Source organism: Typopeltis vanoorti, chromosome 3 (assembly GCF_054136105.1).
Source record: "Typopeltis vanoorti isolate ZY-2024b chromosome 3, IOZ_Tvanoo_1.0, whole genome shotgun sequence".
Lineage (NCBI taxonomy): Eukaryota > Metazoa > Arthropoda > Arachnida > Uropygi > Thelyphonidae > Typopeltis > Typopeltis vanoorti.
Window position 1 is genome coordinate 61,993,483 of NC_143551.1, and position 18,502 is coordinate 62,011,984.

The 18,502-nt window shown below is 36.3% G+C and overlaps 1 protein-coding gene across 1 annotated transcript in view; it reads left to right on the forward strand.

The window, feature by feature from the left end:
- Positions 1-18,502, forward strand: part of LOC150108197 (BAI1-associated protein 3-like) — a 709,720-nt gene that overhangs the window by 238,902 nt on the left and 452,316 nt on the right. The window contains exons 7-9 of the mRNA XM_090390426.1: positions 5,094-5,355; positions 5,447-5,491; positions 13,228-13,305. Coding sequence (XP_090246552.1) covers positions 5,094-5,355; positions 5,447-5,491; positions 13,228-13,305 — 385 coding nt within the window. The remainder of the gene's footprint in view (positions 1-5,093; positions 5,356-5,446; positions 5,492-13,227; positions 13,306-18,502) is intronic.

The window sequence follows — 18,502 nt, forward strand, 5'->3', positions numbered from 1 at the left end:
TCAGGGGTTGCAAACTGGTGGCCCACGGGCCGTATCCGGCCCACGACCTTAATGATTTCTTTTCTAAAAATCAATGTTTCTATCATCTTGTGGGGATTAACAGAAAAAGTTCCAACTTCTAAATGTTTTATGACAGCTTTCAACAAAAGTAAAACTTATTACTATAATTCCTTGTACCCCATGTTTCTATCATCAAATGTTGGCAACACTGAATGGAAGTTACTTGTCACGCAGCCATTTTAAGCCACGTGATACAATGTCAATAAGTTAAAGGTTACCATTGCAATACGATAGTGTGTTAATAAAAAGTTACCTCAATAACTTTTTTTTTTGCTCATAACAATGTCTGAATTTAAAGTTAAAAAAAGAAAAATAAATCAAGAAGGCAGAATTTTTCAAGAAAAATGGGAGAAGGTATATTTCTTTGAAGGCATATTTTTTCATATTGCAACACGAAATAAAAAAGCAGATATTGACATGGTTAGTACAGAGGAAAAGATGTCAGGTTTCAGGATCAAAATCAAATTTAAAAAAGGACTCGTGGATAAAAATCTTTATTTTTGTAAGTCAAAATTATGGTATTTAAATAATTTTCTTAAAGTATGAATAAAATGTATAATTGAACTTATATTTTCTAAACTTGTTATATTTTTAAAATTCAAAAATAAAAATGGTTATAAATTTAAAATTTAAATGGTGGTGTAACTGTTTATGTAAGTCGTAAAGGCCAGGCAACGAAAGGGCCTTTGTTAGAGCCTTTCTTTTTTTAGTTTATGTTTTGGTTCACAGAATAATATTGAATACGGCCCGTGTCTGATATACATCTAATTGACTGGTGCTTTGCTGTGTTTGAGACCCCTGGTATAGACCAATCCTTATCTCAGAAGTGATGATAAAAAGTATTGGAAAAATTGGTCAAAAAGAAAATTCAACAATGGGTAGATAAGAATATTATGCTGTGTGAAGGGCGACATGGATTTATTAATGATTGGTCATGCCTTAGTAATTTACTAATTTTTTTATAATAGAGTGACATCTGAGGTGGATAAAAGAAATGGCTACATGATGATGATGCTGGATTTTGCAATGGTATTTGACAGAATACCAGACTGGGCTCTGTTACACAAATTAGAACAAATGGAAATTGATATGATGCTGGTTATGTGGATAAGAGTGTGGCTGCTGGACAGATATCAAAAAGTATATGGAGGAGCAGAATCCAGGAGAAAGCAGGTGACTAGTGGTGTGCCACACAGTTTAGTGTTAGGACCACTAATGATTAATTTGTACATAAATGATATAGGAAATAATCTGAAAAGAAATATTTAGTTGTTTGCTGGTGATGCAAAATTAAGTAGCGTAAAAGTTAATCAAGATGATGTGGAGATCTTGCTGGGATGACTTAAATAGGCTGTCAGTATTATTATTATTATGGGCAACTCCAAGTAGTATTTAGACACATCAAGGGAGACCCTAAACATTATGTCAAGAACTATCCAACATTTGCACAGTATCTATCATACTTTTCTTTGAACTCATTCACAGTCATGGCACCCATAACAGACTCTAGCAACCTAGTCAGCTCTCCAAGCAAAAAAACCTAGTTCTAACATCCTTTCTAACTACACTCTTACTCAGTTTCCATGGATAGTCCTTAGTACTCCCCATCAACACACCTGTTCTAAAAAATTTTCTCTGAATTAATCTTGTAAAATTCTTGTGATTATGAACTGCCTATCCACTAAACTCCCAATTCTCTGGCTTTGTCAGTTTCCTATAGTACAGTTCCAGCAATGTGGTATACAGCTGATAATCTTATCACTCCAAAATGCAAAACCTTACACTTTGCCACATTAAACTGACATCCGTTCTCCTTTGTCTATTCTGCCATTCAAATCATCGTGCAAAATTTTGACTTCATCTATATTACTATTGCTCTACCCAACTTTGCATCATCAACAAAAAATAACTGAAGTTCCTCTCAGATCCTTTCCTTATTGTTCATGAACAAATTAAACAGTAGCAGTCCAATATTGGCTAAAGATAATGGGAATCAGTTTAATGTGGAGAAATGTAAAGTTATGCGTTTTGGGATAAAGCTATATCATTCTGTGTACCACATTGATGAAGAAACTATACTCCAGGAAATACATATGTGGGTGGTGGTGGTGGTGGTGGTAGACAGAGAGTGGAAGTTTATAGGACATATTCCTAAGGTTGCAAAGGTAGTTCATAAGAATATTTGACTATTAAAGAACACACTAACAAGTACAGATAAGAAAGTTTTATTCCTCTTTTTAAGGCCTTGATATGTCCAATCTAGATTACTGTGCTCAGATGGTTCAGAAGTCTCCTGGGTTTCTCTGGGATGAGGAAGTGACAGATAGGATTCAGAGGCAAGTGACAAAGATGGTGAGTGGTCTTTGGAATGATCCCTATGGGAAGAGATTAAAAGAGGTGTGGATTACAAAAATTGGTTGATAGGCAAAAAAGGGAGTCTTATGATAGAAACATTTAAGTTATTTAAAGGATTTCATAGGATTGATGCAGGTGAAATGCTTCAGTGCTTTACAGTAGGCGGGTGGAACAAAAGGTCATTCCTGGAAGTGGAGTAAAAGTGTGGTTAGTAGTGGATGTGAGGACTAGATTTTTCACTTTTAGAATTGTGAATAAATGGAATGGATTGTCAAAATCAGTTGTGTGGATAGTTTGGGTCTTCCATGAGTCTTCAGACTCCATGGAGGTACTTGTACAATAATAATAATAATAATAATGATCTTTTGCTTGGAGAATAGTGAATGAGTAGATTGGGTTGAACCAGATTCTGTCTTCATCACATTCTCTGTCTTCTTGGATTTACTTGTATTTGGAATTTCAAATGGTATTCATCTTTAAAACTGTGCTCCTCTTTATGTTGGATGATAACAGAAATATTTTAAGGAGCCAGTAAAGAAAAGTAAGAGATATTATTATTGTTGTTATTATTAATATTATTATTATTGTACGAGCATCTCCATGGAGTCCAAAGACTCATTGGGGGAGATCCAAACTACCCACACAAACTATCATACCTTTCCTTGAACTCATCAACAGATAAAGCACTCACAATTGATGCTGGCAACCCATTCCACTCATTCACAACTCTCCAAGCAAAAAATCTAGTCTTCACATCCCTACTAACCACACCTTTAATTCATTTTCCAGGGATGATCCCTTGTTCTGGCCCCCCTCTAGCCAAGTGCTGAAACATTTCCCTAACATCAGTCCTATAAAACCTTTTAAGCAACTGAAATGTTTCTGTCATATCCCCTCTTTTTCTCCTATCAACCAACTTCTAAACCATTCCATGCACCCTCAATCTCATCGCATAGGGAAGATTCCACAGATCACTTAAAATCATGTTTGCATGCCTCTGCATCTTCTCCACCACTTCTTAATTCCCAAGAAACCCAGGAGACCAGACCTGAGCACAGTAATCCAGATATGGACATATCAAGGTCTTACAAAGAGGAATAACAATTTCCTTATCTCCACTTTTTAGTGTGTTCTTCAATAGCAAAGTAATCTTATGAGCTATTTGAGCAACCTTTGCAATATGTCCTCTAAACTTTAATTCTCTGTCTACCACCATCCCTAAATCCCTAGCTTCATCTATTTCCTGTAGTACATTGCCACCAATGTGATACATAGCTGGTAATCTATATATCTCAAAATGCATAACTTTACATTTCTCCACATTAAACTGAAACCCATTATCTTTTGCCCATACTGACAGGCTATTTAAATCATCCTGGAAGCTCTCCACATCACCTTGATAAACTATTACTCTACCCAATTTCACATCGTCAGCAAACAACTGAATATTTCCTTTCAGGTTATTTCCTATATCATTTATGTTCAAATTAAACAGTAGTGGTCTTAGCACTGAACCTTGTAGTAGTGGTCTTAGCACCACTAGTCACCTGTTTTTGCCTCAATTCTGCTCCTCCACATACCACGTTTTGATATCTGTCCAGCAGCAACCCTCATATCCACTTAACTAGTGTCGTATCCATCCCCATTTGTTCTAATTTGTATAATGGAGTTCCATATGGTATTCTGTCAAATGCCTCTGCAAAATCTAGCAGAATCATTGAGTAGCCATTTCTTTTATCCACTTCTGCTGTCACAATATTATAAAACGTTAGTAAATTATTAAGGCATGACGACTCTTAATAAAGCCATGTTGCCCCTCATATAGTATCATATTCTTATCCACCCATTGTTTAGTTCTCTTTTTGACCAATTTTTCCACTACTTTTCCACAATGCCTGAGATACTGATAGGTCTATAATTTGCTACTGCAGCCTTAGAACCTCAATTATGCAAGGGAATTATTTTGCTCTCTTTCCACTCCATTGGAACTCTACCAGAGTTGAGACTTAATTAAACAGCCTAGTCAGCAGCATTGCCAGTTCCCATTGCACATTCTCGCAAAACCCGAGCTGATATCCCATCTAATCCTACAGCTGTATTTACATTGAGATTCTGCAATATCCAAAGAACCTCCAGTTTATCCACCTCTGTTCCAACTGTCACATATTCTAAAGCAATAACCTCACTAGGATGATATACCCTTGCAAAATGATCACTCAGTAACTCGACTATTTTATCTGCTTCTGTCACCTCATGACCATCATCACTTGTTGAGGTTAATTTTCCATAGTCATTCTTCTTCTTACTTGCCACATAACTAAAGAACTCTTTGGGATTTACTTTGGCCTGCTCAGTGATTCTTCTCATAATCTAATATAATGAAAATAATATCAAGAGTAAAGAATATAATCAAAGGAATGTTAATTACACTTCTTGGTAACCAACACATAAAAGAGGGAATGTAGTAGAGACTAATAATTTTATGAGATGAGTTTTGCATTATCTTTTGTTGCATGCAAATAACTGGATTTGAAATTCAGAATTTAATTGAAATTACTTGAATTTCAATTAAAAAAAAATTTTGAATTTACAATGAGTTAAGAATTTATTAAATATTTTTAATACTGATAGAGCATTAAAATCTGGATTTCATTTATTTTGATTTTTCTTCATGACAGGATTTAGTGATCCATATTGCATGCTGGGGATTCAGCCTGGAAGCCCTCCAGATTCTCGAAGAAATAGTTCAGATGAGGATAGTGAACGGGGAAGGGGTAGTCCACGAAGGCCAGGTCTTAAAAAATTTGGAGCCTCATTTAGAAGACGAGAACATAGTCAAAGTAATATCCTTGCTGGCCATACACTTCCTGCCAAATTCATTCGTACTACTACTGTTAAATCTCAGACGCTTACACCTAAGTGGAATGAAAAATTCTGTCTGTAAGTTAGATAATACATATGCAAAGAAATATTAATATTTTAATAATATTAACTGTAGCAAATTAGAAATGAATTTTTTTTTTCATTTCAGAGACATTGATGACATTCACAGTGATAGGCTTCACTTAGATATTTGGTAAGTAAACACTTAATATTTTAAAATATTTTTCTGTATTTTCTGTTGTTTGATGTTCCAAAATTGAATAAAAATTCTGTGCTTCACACCAGTTTTAAATTAAAACACTAACATGGAAGTATGACACATGTAAGACTTTCTTTATTAAATCCTGTGGAGTATCCATAACTATAGAATAACACATATTCCATAGTAAAAATAAGTTTATTATGTAAATATTTCATCTTACGTTAATCATAAGACAAAATCATCAGTACAAACAGCAAAAATAAAAAAAAAAAAGGAATTGAATAAAAAAAATAGAGCATGTGTTAAATTTTAATCCCTCTATGTATACAGTTATGTGTACATGGATTAAAACTATTGGGCTGAAAATAATTAAGATTAGTTAAAAATAAAATATATATACGAGGTGGTATCAAAAAGTTTCAAGACTAGCTCTGTTTACGAGAAATTACTTTATTTATCTACGTTTACACACTATCACCTTCAAAATAGTCCCCTTGCAAAGCAATACAGCACTTCCAGCATTCCTGCCACTTCTGGAATGTGTCCTAGAAGTCTTCTTTTCGAAGGTGATGGTGTGGAAGTGAGATCATGTTGTTGCTGGCGAGAAACTCACATGGGATGAGAGCTCGGTGACAGGGTGCATTGTCGTCGTGAAGCATCCATTTTTTTGTACACCACAGATCCGGTCGCTTTCACCGAACGTCCTCCCTCAGACGCCTTAAAACCTGGCAGTAGAACTTGCTATTGACGGTCTAGCCTCTGAGGATGAATTCTCGATGCACAATGTCGCGAATGTCGAAAAAGACGATGATCATACACTTGACCGACCTGCGGACCTGCCTCGCCTTTTTTGGTCGTGGAGATGATGGGCTCTTCCACTGTGAAGGCTGTTGCTTCATCTCAAGGTCCTACCCGTACACCCAAGTTTCGTCACTGGTAATGATCCTTGACATGAAGGATGGGTCATCCACAGCACGCTGACGGAGTTCTTCGCAGACTTCGACAGGGTGCTCCTTCTGCTCCTCTGTCAGCAGCAACAGGTGCATGTTTAAATCACACTTGAGGATTGCCTGAACTGTTCCGTATGACACACCGATAATGTCAGCAATGTTCTGGAGTGTTCTCCGACGATCCTCATGCACAAGTTGCCAAATGGTTTCGACATTTTTGGGGGTTGAGCTCGTTGAAGCTCTTCCTGATCTCTCATTGTCTTCCAATGATGTTATTCTGCTCTTGAATCACGCGTGCCACTCAAAACACCTCGAACGACTCATTGCAGCATCGCCGTAAACTTGTCGAATCATGTCAAACGTCTCTGTGGCAGATTTGCCCAGTTTCATGCAGAATTTCACGTTTGTTCTTTGTTCTAACTTGCTGTCCATGATGAAATCGCAGATGTGGTAACGCAGGTGGTCAGAATAGCATTTGCACAGCTCCCAATGTACACAGGATGATGTCTTTTGGCACACTGACATGTGGGTAGGTGCTCCCTGTGACTGTGCATGCAGCCTTGTACTGCCATCTGTTGGCATGTTACAAACCTAGTCTCGAAACTTTTTGATACCACCTCGTATAATAGATTACAAATTTATTTAATACAATTGAGGATAACAATTTCCCACACTTTTGGAATAGTGAGGCAATCATTATGATTGAGGTTAGATCAATGAAGTAGGGCTTCAGGACTTTCTTTCTATAAATGTTCATATTTATATATGAATGTATGCACCAGCTTGATGTTTTCCCATTGGATCCTGTGGTTAGTGTTTTCATTTCCATGTTTTACATAGAGGGATTCCAATTTAATGTGTGTTTGTCGTTTTTCATTCATTTCCTTATTGTTGTTTGCTGTTTGTAATGATGATGTCTTACAATATGCAAGACAAAATATTTACATAATAAATTTATTTTTACTGTGGTATACGTGTTATTCTATAGACTACTTGTAAAATTGTCATAATAATTATTATTACAACACACCTCCATGAATTAAAAAATGTGTTATGGAAAGAACATCATAAATGCTACATTTTTGTCATGACGTCATCTTCAATTTAGAGAGTCCTTACACTCTGATACTTTCTAGCAAAGCATTACAACTATCCAACTATTATATTCTTTCTACCCTTTGAAAATAATAAATTACACAATAACTACAGTAATTAACTTTAATGAAATGAAAGTACAGATATTTCATACTGAAAATAACAGTACATCATCAGTGTGTAGAAAAAAGCAATCAAAGGAACCTGATTATAAAGTACATACAGAAGTCAGTGGTTTACCAAATAAAAACTGTTGCTGCGTGCTAGAAATTAGTATTAATAAATAATATTATTAAAATATTATTAAACAATTATTTTTGATGGTTACATAAGATAAGAATCTCCCAAACTTTTGGGAGAGAGAGACAATCATTCCGATTTAGATTTGGTCAATGTGAAAGGGCTTCGCAACTTTCTTTGAAAAGGCATTCATATTTACACCTGCATCTATGGAGAAGACAAGCTTTATTGCACTGAATATTGTGTTTAGTGTCAATACTATGTTGTGCCAGACCAGACTTTTGAGGTTTCATATATTTGATATAATATTGATGTTCATTAATTCTTTTTTCCACAGAACGGCCTGTTTGTTCAAAGTATGTTAGATTACATTCACATAGTATCTGGTAAACACCAGCTAATGATAGAGATGACAGTTTGTCCTTTGTTGATGGCAACAGATGAGAAGTTTTGTTGATCGGAAAATATGTGGGAATGAGATGATACTTCTTCAAAATTCTACCAATCAGTTTCGAGATGCCAGAAATATAAGGGATTGAAACCTTGCAGTCTGTTGAAGAATCCTGAGGTGTTGGAACATAGGAGTCAATTATCTGCAGGATTTGATTAGGGCTGTAACCATTAAATTCCATTAACTTTTTTGATAGTGAGAATTTCTTGTTGTAAGCTTGAGGGAGAGGAGCACACCTTATGTACTCTATTAATTAAGGACTTGATAACACCAATTTTTTGAGAGGTGTGATGAGCAGCCTTTTGATGGATGTATCTGCCAGTAAAGGTAGGTTTTTGATAAACACTGGTTGATAAATTACCAGAAGCTGTGTGTGTATGGCATATGTCCAAGAATGGTAAACTACCAACGTTTTCTTTTTCCATGGTGAACTGAATATGAGGGTGAAGGCTATTAATCTGTTGTAGGAAAGTGGTCGGCTCATTTTCAGAATGAGGCCAAATAGCAAAGACATCATCAAAATAACGAAACCATTGTGAGAGGGTTGGGGATGAATGGATGAGAACAAGGTATCTTCTAAATGGTTCAAAAAATAATTTGTCAAAAGTGGAGACAGAGGGCTACCCATGGCAGTACCTTCAACTTGTCTATAGATCTTGTTTTTCCAGCTGAAATATCCTGATTGTATAACAAATTCAAAAATCGTTATATCAGTAGGGTAATCATCATGTAGTAAATTAATAGTGTCAGATAGTGGAATTTGGAAGAGGGAAACAATGTCAAAGCTGACTAACAAATCTGACTCTTGTATTTGAATATCCTTGATTTTTTTTCAAGAAAATGTGTGGAATTCTTGATGAATGATCTGGATTGTCCAGTGTGGGCTCTTAATAAACTTGACAGAAATTTAGCAATTCTATAGGGTGGAAATTTCTGTTATGTTTATTAACTGAGTGGAATAGTTTGTTCACTGGACAAACTATTCCACTCATTTATCACTCTCCAAGCAAAAAATCTAGTTCTAACACCCTTGCTAACTACACTCTTGCTCAGTTTCTGAGGATGGCCCTAGTTCTCCAACCACCAGACCTGTTCTGAAAAATTTCCTCTGTACTAATCTTGTAAAACCCTTCAGTAATTTGTATGTCTCAATCATTTCAACCCATAAATCTTCAACCTGATCTTGTAAGGTTCATTCCATAGACCTGCTATCATCTTGATCACTCACCTCTGGATCCTCTCCACCTCTTCCTCATATTGCCAAGAAATCCAGGTAACCAGATCTGCATGCAGCGGTCAAGATGAGGTCTTATCAAAGCTCCATAAAGAGAAATAATAACATACTTGTCTTTGCTTGTCAAAGTATTCTTCAGTAACCAAGTAATCTGTAAACTTCTACTCCCTATCCACCGACACTCCAAAATCTCTGGCTTCATCAATTTCCTGGAGTGTAGTCCCATCAATATGGTATACAGCTGATAATCTTTTCATCCAAAAATGCATAACCTTACACTTTTCTCATGAACTCGACTTGACTCCCTGAACAGTTCCTCTCAGATACTTTCCTATATCATTAATATATAAAATAAACAGCAAGTGGTCCAGTAACAGAGCCCTGTGGCATGCCACTAGTCACATGCCTTCTTCTTGACTCTACTCCTGAATAAACTACTCTCTGATATCTCTCCATTAGCCACCCTCTTATCCTCCTCACCATCCCTATATCTATCCTCCATGTGTTGCAGTTTATTGATTAGCATTCCATGTGGTATCCTGTCAAACGTTTTTGCAAAGTTCAGCAGTATCACTGTAAACCCATTATCTTTATCCAGCTGAGGTGTCACTGTATTATAAAATGAGTGAGTTACTGAGACATGACCTACCCTTCACAAAACCATGTTGCTCCCCCCCCCCCCCATATGCAGTATTCCATTTCCATCTATCCAGTACCTTGACAACAACTCCTGATATGCTGATCAGTGCATATAATTAACATAAGTAAGAAGCTGACAAAAAACTACATGTTTCCCAACAACTGCTATTTCTATAAATTGAAAAGACTGGAATGATAGTTTAATCATGTGTATCATTAGGCATGTTATATAGTCTCTACATTATTGTCTAAACTCTGTATCTGATTGCTTGCATAGGAGAAGTCTTGAATGTTACACATATTAATTAATGATTTCCAAATGTCATGAGGGATCGTTCCTTGGTTTCTATTTAGTGTGCCGTTCGAATTAATGACCTTGGAAGACTCCTTGACCAATCTGTCGAAGTAATTCTCTTTTAAGAAAGGCATGGAGGATGCTTACCAATGTTCCATGTAATGTTCTTTGAGGATGTGTGCTGCTGTAATTCCACTTTTTTTTTTCTCTTTTGTTTTCAACATCCCTTACATGTTCTTTTTCATGGCTTTTAAAATTTCTCTCAGTTTGACCTATATACATCTTTCCACAAGAACATGGAATCTTGTATACTGCAGGATGTATGTAAAATGGAAGTTTATCTTTAGCAGAATGTAAGAAACTTCATAAGGTGTTAGCTGATATGAAGACCATTCTGATGGTGACTGATTCTAATATTTGGGCTATTTATCTTGATGCATTGCCAATGTATGGTACAGATACTCTGCCTTTGTAATTAATTTGTTATCACAACATGGTTCATCAGAAAATAATACACATGATTACTTATCATTCCAGCCTTCTCAATTTATAGAAATAGCAGCTAGTGGGAAACATTTAGTTTTTTGTCAGTTTTTACTTATGTTAAATAACTTCCTGAAGATGATGTCAGCCATATGGATAAGCCAGGCATGTCAAAGAAATACATCTAGTGTTAATAACAAATATCTATAAGTTAAAACCTGGTTATTTATTATTCATGCAAATCTACTTGTAGTGAATTACCTAAACATTTTTTATTATTAAAAATTGACAATAAGTCAATTCTAGAACAGATCATCATCATTGTTTATTTGTGTTTATTTGTTGAACACATGCACACACGCGCACGCACACACACACACAGATATATTCATATAACAACAACTTGTGGAGATGAAGTCTGTTAAATGGACATGATCCAAATTGTTCTGTTATGTGCCAAATAGTAAATTTCAGATGGTTCATCAGCCTCATCTTCAAACAAATGGTTTGATTTGGTTAGAGTATCCACTCTCCAGCCAAAAGGCTGCGGGTTCGAATCCCGCCGTGGGCATGGTTGTTTGTGATTGTCTGTGGAAATACCAGTGGTGATGGTGGTCGGAGGTAGATGGCATTGGTTTAGCTGTGGTCAGTTGGTGATTGAATGGTGGAGACGGAGTTGTAGAGCAGGTACCCCTCCTCGATGAGTCCTTGGACTCCCTGGAGGTGTCAAATAATAATAAAATAATAATATATATTGCCAAAGCTGTTTTCTTGTTGTTCTTCTGTCTCCATTAGTTGGTCTGTAGAGAGCACAATACTAACCTAGGTGAAAGTGAATGTTTAAGTTGCTGTTTCACCCACCTCAGTATATTTTTCTGATCTTGCTACATGTATTCTAATACAGAACAGATATGTTAATTTATTATAATTGCAATATTATGTATCATATGTTTTCTTGATTAAAATATTTTTTGATTAAAAACTTAATTTCTTCATAAAAACTTAATTCTTTTAAGTTTTTATGACAATTATCATAGGCAGTGTCCCATGAAAAAAGAAATATTTTTATGTAATGTTTTTTGTGAAGACAGAAACAGTAAAAAAATGAGGTGGAGTGCTATTAATGATGGAAAAGGAGTTATGCCCATGCAAGATAGAGATGCAAGGGGGAATTAGTGACAGTGGTTTTGAGGCAGCATGGTGTGAGACAGAGGTGAATAGAATGATATACTTAATTGCATGTTGTTATACACCTGATAACGTAGAGAGTGGTGATGAAATGTATAAGCAAATAGGAAAAGGATGATTGCTGTGGTTGATTTTAGTTATGCAATATAGATTGGGATGATGATATAGCATCTAGAAGTAATGAGTTTCTCAAGTTTGTGTGGGACAACTACCCCATGCATTATGTGAGGATCAAAGGTCTTGGATAAGTCTAATCCAACATCCCATTATTCCAAAGAACTGATCCCTATAGAAACTATGAGTAGTCTATTTTTAATCTGATGTATTATTCAATATATTACAAATTTAATTCTGTATGATTAAAAAATAAATAAGTTACTGTGCATTAATATTCAGTGGCAATTAAAGTTATACATGTGGAATATTTCAAGTTTTTTAATTTTTTAAAAAAATTTAATATTACTCCTACCCATGAAAATTTGTGAAAATATAATACTGTGGGTGTGATAAGATTATTTAATCAAGCAATCCTGCATGAGAGACTAAACATGATAATTTTTTCGATCCACTTCAGGCTTAAAATAAGCAAAATGATAGTCTCGAGACCACCACTTTAATAAATATCTTTGTGACCACCACTTTAATAAATATCTTTGTATTAACCAAAATTAATGTGAATTATCTGCCACTTAATAACATTCATTCATTGCATAATGGAATTTAAACCCCCACAGCTTTTAAGATGGAACCAGATGTAATCAGTTGTTACATGGCCTTTATATGAATTATTGTATTCTGATATGGTTTCTTGGTTCAGAGTAGTCATATGATTACAATTATATCAGCATTTTGTAATTTCCCTAAACCACTCTACACTCAGACAAAAAAAAATTAAATTTTGTGTGTTTGTGGATTGTAGCCTAATTGGAAGGAGGAGAGTAAACTTTTAATGGAATGGCCTAAAAATGCAGTTTCTATGCAGAGAAACTGCATTTTTAGGCCATGTGGCAGGAAGACCATGGTCTTCCTGCTTTTGAGGTAAGATTGATAGTTAATACAAAGTTAGAAAGATCTTTCATGATGAGTCATTAAGCATATTGAGATCATATATGATTGATAGTAATACTAATAGCAACGCCAATATTCTTTCAGGGACCATGATGATGAGACTTCAGTTTTTGATGCAGCTAGGAAGCTGAATGAAGTCTCTGGTCTTAAAGGATTAGGCAGGTTAGTAGGTTTATAATAAATTAATTGCTCATATTTATTTAGCTATTTAATTTTTAAAATAAAGCTATTAAATTTTATTAAAGATAAAATGTTGGATATTCTTTTATACGAGGGTGGGCTGAAAAGTTCTCGGCCTCGACCATAGAAGGCAACACTATCGGCAAGATTTTTTTTTTCTAAGTTGGTACATCTGTCATAAGCATTCATGTGAAATTGCAAGTCATTTTATCAAGTAGTTTGTTTTATACAGCTGTCTGAAGCTAAAATGTTGTCTATATCCCTTGAAATGGATAAATTGAGTATCATGCGGTTATAAAATTCTTTGTAAAAGAAGGTTTAACACCAAAAGAAATTCATTCGAAGTTCATAAACGTTTATGGGCACTTTTCTCCTTTGTTTTCGACAACTAAGAAATGGGCTGCCAAGTTTAAACATGGCGATACCAGCCTTGAAGATGATCCATATGAAGGACGTCCAAAAAGTGTAACAACACCAGAAATCATTGATCAATTGCATGATATGGTATTGGATGACCGGCGAGTCAAAGTGCATGAAATTGCTGAGACTATAGGCATTTCAAAAGAATGTGTAGGATATATTTTGCATGAAGAATTGCATATGAAAAAGCTTTGTGCAAGATGGGTGCACATGCACACATGCTCACAGCAGATCAAAAACACACTTGCATGAAAATCTCTGAACAGTGCTGGGAGAGTTTTAACAAGAATAAAACTGATTTTTTGTGTTGATTTATTACTATGGATGAGACTTGAATTCACCATTACACACCAGAATACAAACAGCACTCAAACAAGTGGACAGAAGCTGGTTGTTTAGCGACAAAGAAGACAAAGTGGTTCCATCAGCAGGAAAGGTCATGGCATCGGTGTTTTGGGATGCTAAAGGCATTTTGTTTATTAATTATCTCGAAAAGGGTAAAACAATAGCTGGGTAATATTATTACGATCTTTTAACCAGACTAGACGAAAAAATTTGTGAGAAAAGACCTGGTTTGCAGAAAAAAAAATCATCTTTCATCAGGGCAACGCATCTGCTCACAAAAATGTTTTGGCAATGCGAAAATTAAGGGATCTGCACTATGAATTGTTGGAACATCCACCGTATTCCATGGATTTAGCTCTCTGTGACTTCTATCTCTTCCCAAAACTAAAACTGTTTCTTGCTGGTCAGCGTTTTCCTTCGAATGAAAAGGTGATTGCAGCTGTAGAGGGGTATTTTGCAGATCTTACTGTGAATCACTACAGGGATGGGATAATGGTACTGGAGCATTGCAGGAATAAATGTATTAGTCTTAAGGGAGATTATGTTGAAAAATAAAAATAATTTTGAAATAATAAATTCATTTTTTCATTGTTAGACCGAGAACTTTTCAGACTACCTTGTATACTTATGTATATTTTTATATGTTTATAGAACGTATTATTTTTAAATTATTACATATTATATAATCAATTAGTTATTCAGCATTTTTGTTTACTGTTGATCTTCCAAAATTTTTCATATTATTATAAATTTTTTCATTTATATTTTGGCATTAAGATCTCCAACTATAATTATATTATCTGTTTTATTCAATTTTTCATATATTCCTTGTAACTATTTGTAAAAGTCATAATTTTCTTCTTTTGTTGAAGATTATGTTGAAAAATAAAAATAATTTTGAAATTATAAATTCATTTTTTCATTGTTAGGCGAAGAACTTTTCAGAACACCCTCATATTTGTATTTATTTTCTACCTGCCATATACCTAAAAGATGTACTTGAGGATATGTTTGTCATTCTCTCTCTCTCTCTCTCTCATATCCTAACTTTTCTTTCATTACTTATTGTATCTGTCACTTGAGTCCATGTTTCATATATTTGTTGATTAGTTTCTGTTTATAACCATCAAATCTACTTCTCTTTAGAATGCCACTTCATATTATTTTTAAATGTTTCCAAGCAAATTCTCAAGTAGTATTGATTGCCTTTCACTTCTGTTCTTTCATTATTATTATTATTATTATCCAGGCCTCCATGGAGTCAAAGGACTTATCATGGGAGGTTTTTTTGGAAACACAAAGTTTATCATACTGCTCCTTGAACCCATTGACCATTCCTGCTCCAACCACTCTCTCAGGCAATGCATTCCAAGGTTCAACCATCCTCCACGCAAAGAAACCACTCCTCACCATCTTGCGCACAGCTTCCTTTCGTAACTTCCAGGGATGGCCCCCTTGTCATCTCTCCTTACCGCTGTTCCACTAAGTGTAAGAACTCTACAACGTTTACCCTGTAACTGCCTCTCTACAGTTTAAAAGTCTCGATCATATCACCTCTCATTCTTCTATCCACCAAACTCTGCAATCCACATTCCCTCAGTCGATCCTCATAACTCATATTGTACAGTCCTGAAACCATTTTTGTTATCTGCCTCTGTACCATTTTCACAGTCAGTTTATCCCCTTCAAATCCTAGAACCAAATCTGAGAACAATACTCTAAGTGTGGTCTGATCATGGTCTTATCCAATGGAATGATCACTCTTTTATCTCTGCAGGTCAGCATCCTTCTCAGTATTGCAGCAATCTTCTAAGTTACCCTCGCCACCTTTGCAATATGCTCCCTGAATTTCAGTTTTCTATCACTCATCACCCCAGATCTCTTGTCTCCCCTACCTGCTCCAGTACAGCTCCTCCAGTGGAGTATGCATCCTCCTATCGATGGATCCCAAACTTCAGGACTTTACATTTCGCTGCATTAAACCGACACCCACATCCTTTTGCCCATCTGTCTAGTTTATTCAAATCCTCTTATAGGGCTGCCACATCTGCGCTACTACTGATAACCCTTCCCAGCTCCACATCATCCGCAAACAACTGAATGTCCCCTTGCAGTCCATTGACAATATCATTGATATAAAGGTTGTTAACAATACAGGTCTCAGTACTAAGCCATGTGGAACCTCACTTGTAACCTTCTGCTTCCTTGATATTGCCCCATCATACACAGCTCTCTGATACCTATCAATCAGCCAATTCTGAATCCATTTGACTAACCCGACATTTAAACCCATGTGCTGCAACTTAAAATCAACTTATTATGTGGCACCCTGTCAAACGCCTTTGCAAAATCCAAAAAAATGGCAGTATATGCCTTTCCCTCATCAACTGCTCTTGTCACTTTATTATAAAAGGCAGTCATATTACTAAAAGAAGGTATTTCACCACGGGTTTTGAGAGAATGTGCTAAAGAACTGACAGCTCCTTAACAAATCCATGTTGATTCTCACAGATAACATTACCCTCATCTGCCCAACGCTGTATGTAGTCCCTCACTAATTTCTCCAAGCCTTAACAACTACTGATGACACAAACTGACCTGTAATTAGACACTTCCAGTCTGCTATAGCGGCACTATCTTACCTTTCTTCCATTCCTTGGGTACCTTTCCCACAGCCAGACTTTTATTGAAAAGCCAGGTCAACGAGCTGTCAGTTCTTTAGCACATTCTCTCAAAACCCGTTGTGAAATACCATTCAGTCCAACAGCTTTACTGACATCCAGAGTATTCAGTATTTGTAACACAATCTCCTCGTGCACCTCTAAACCTCAAACCTGCCCTATCCCTCTAGTATTAAAATTTACTCCTCCAGGATGAACTCCAATGAAGTGTTCATTGAACAACTCCACTATGCCCTCTGCATCAGTCACTCTATTCCCAATTTTATCCCCCAATGTCATTCTTCCACAATCATTTCTCCTTCTACTGGCCATATAGCTAAAAAATTCCCTAGGATTTTCTTTGGATCTTAGTTCTAATCTCTTCTCATATTCCAGTTTTGCCTTCTTCACCATTCTGGTCACTCTCCTCACCTGCGTCTTATATTCTTCATGTATCTGTCCTCCACCCCCTATCCTTATATATCTTCCATAATCTCTTTTTCAACTGCAGTTCCTGTTTGATATCGTTTGTCATCCACTTTATACCAAATTGTGTCTGCTTCTTCACCCATGGAATATACAGCTTACTATTGCTGCTAACAAATATTCTTTCACAATTTCCCAAGCACTAATGATATCCTGGCCTCTTCCAATTCTGCATTCCACGGAACTGCCCCTAGTTGATACCTAAGACTATTATAATCACCAGCTTTATAATTCCACATACGTTCTGTTTTCTTTGATACACCTGCATGTCTGTTCATCTTCCAAGTCAAAACCACATGGTCACTCTCTCCAACTGGTGGGAGAGATGTCATCACACTTATTATCAGCTCTTCTGATGCTATGACCAAAACCAAAACTCTTGAACCTCTTGTTCCCTCTATTACATACTGCCGAAGACATTTGTCCCTCAAGAATTCCAGAAATTCTATCCCCTTCTTACTACTTGCATTTTCCTCTTCCCAGTACTGCTGTAGTTAAAATCTCCCACAACAATCATTCTTCTTGCACTTGTCAAGCTCAACTGCCTAAACATCTCCTGGTCCCCACCCTCTGTGCTCTCTGGTCTATAGCAACACCACACTAAATATCCTGTCTTGGCCACTTCTGCCTCGAACCATATGCTTTCAAAACCACCTGTGTCACTGCCTTCCAAAGCCTCCACTCTTAGAGGACATAGGTCATCACTTATCATAAGCAGTACTCCACCACCATGTTTTCCTTTCCTATCCTGCCAATAAATGCTGTTTCCTGCCACTTTAATTCCGGTTATTATATCATCCTCTGTCAACCATGTCTCAGAGGTCCCAATAATTTTTGGCCAGGTTGATGCTATCAGTGCCACCAGTTCATCTCCTTTATTTTGGATACTCCTGGCATTAGTATAGAGCATAAAAATGTCACTGCTTCTATACCTATCATTGTCCCCTCTCGACCCCTCTGGGCTCAATGTTACCTGATGTTGTCCCCCCTTCCCCCAAGCACCCATTCCCACAAGAGGCCACCCCTGCTTCCATCCACCCTGGAATTCTAGTTTCCTTGCATTGACACACTGACTCGTTCAGAAAACAGCAATCTTTCCAGATGCCTTCATCCTTCCTCATTCAAATTCAAGCAGTCTCTAGCATACAGTTCCCTTCTGTCCTCAAACACCCTCCAAGCATCCATGTATTCCAATCCTCTCTTCTTACACATTCTGGCTATTATGTGATTCAGTATTGCTGAACTCGTCACTATCATATCTAACCTAA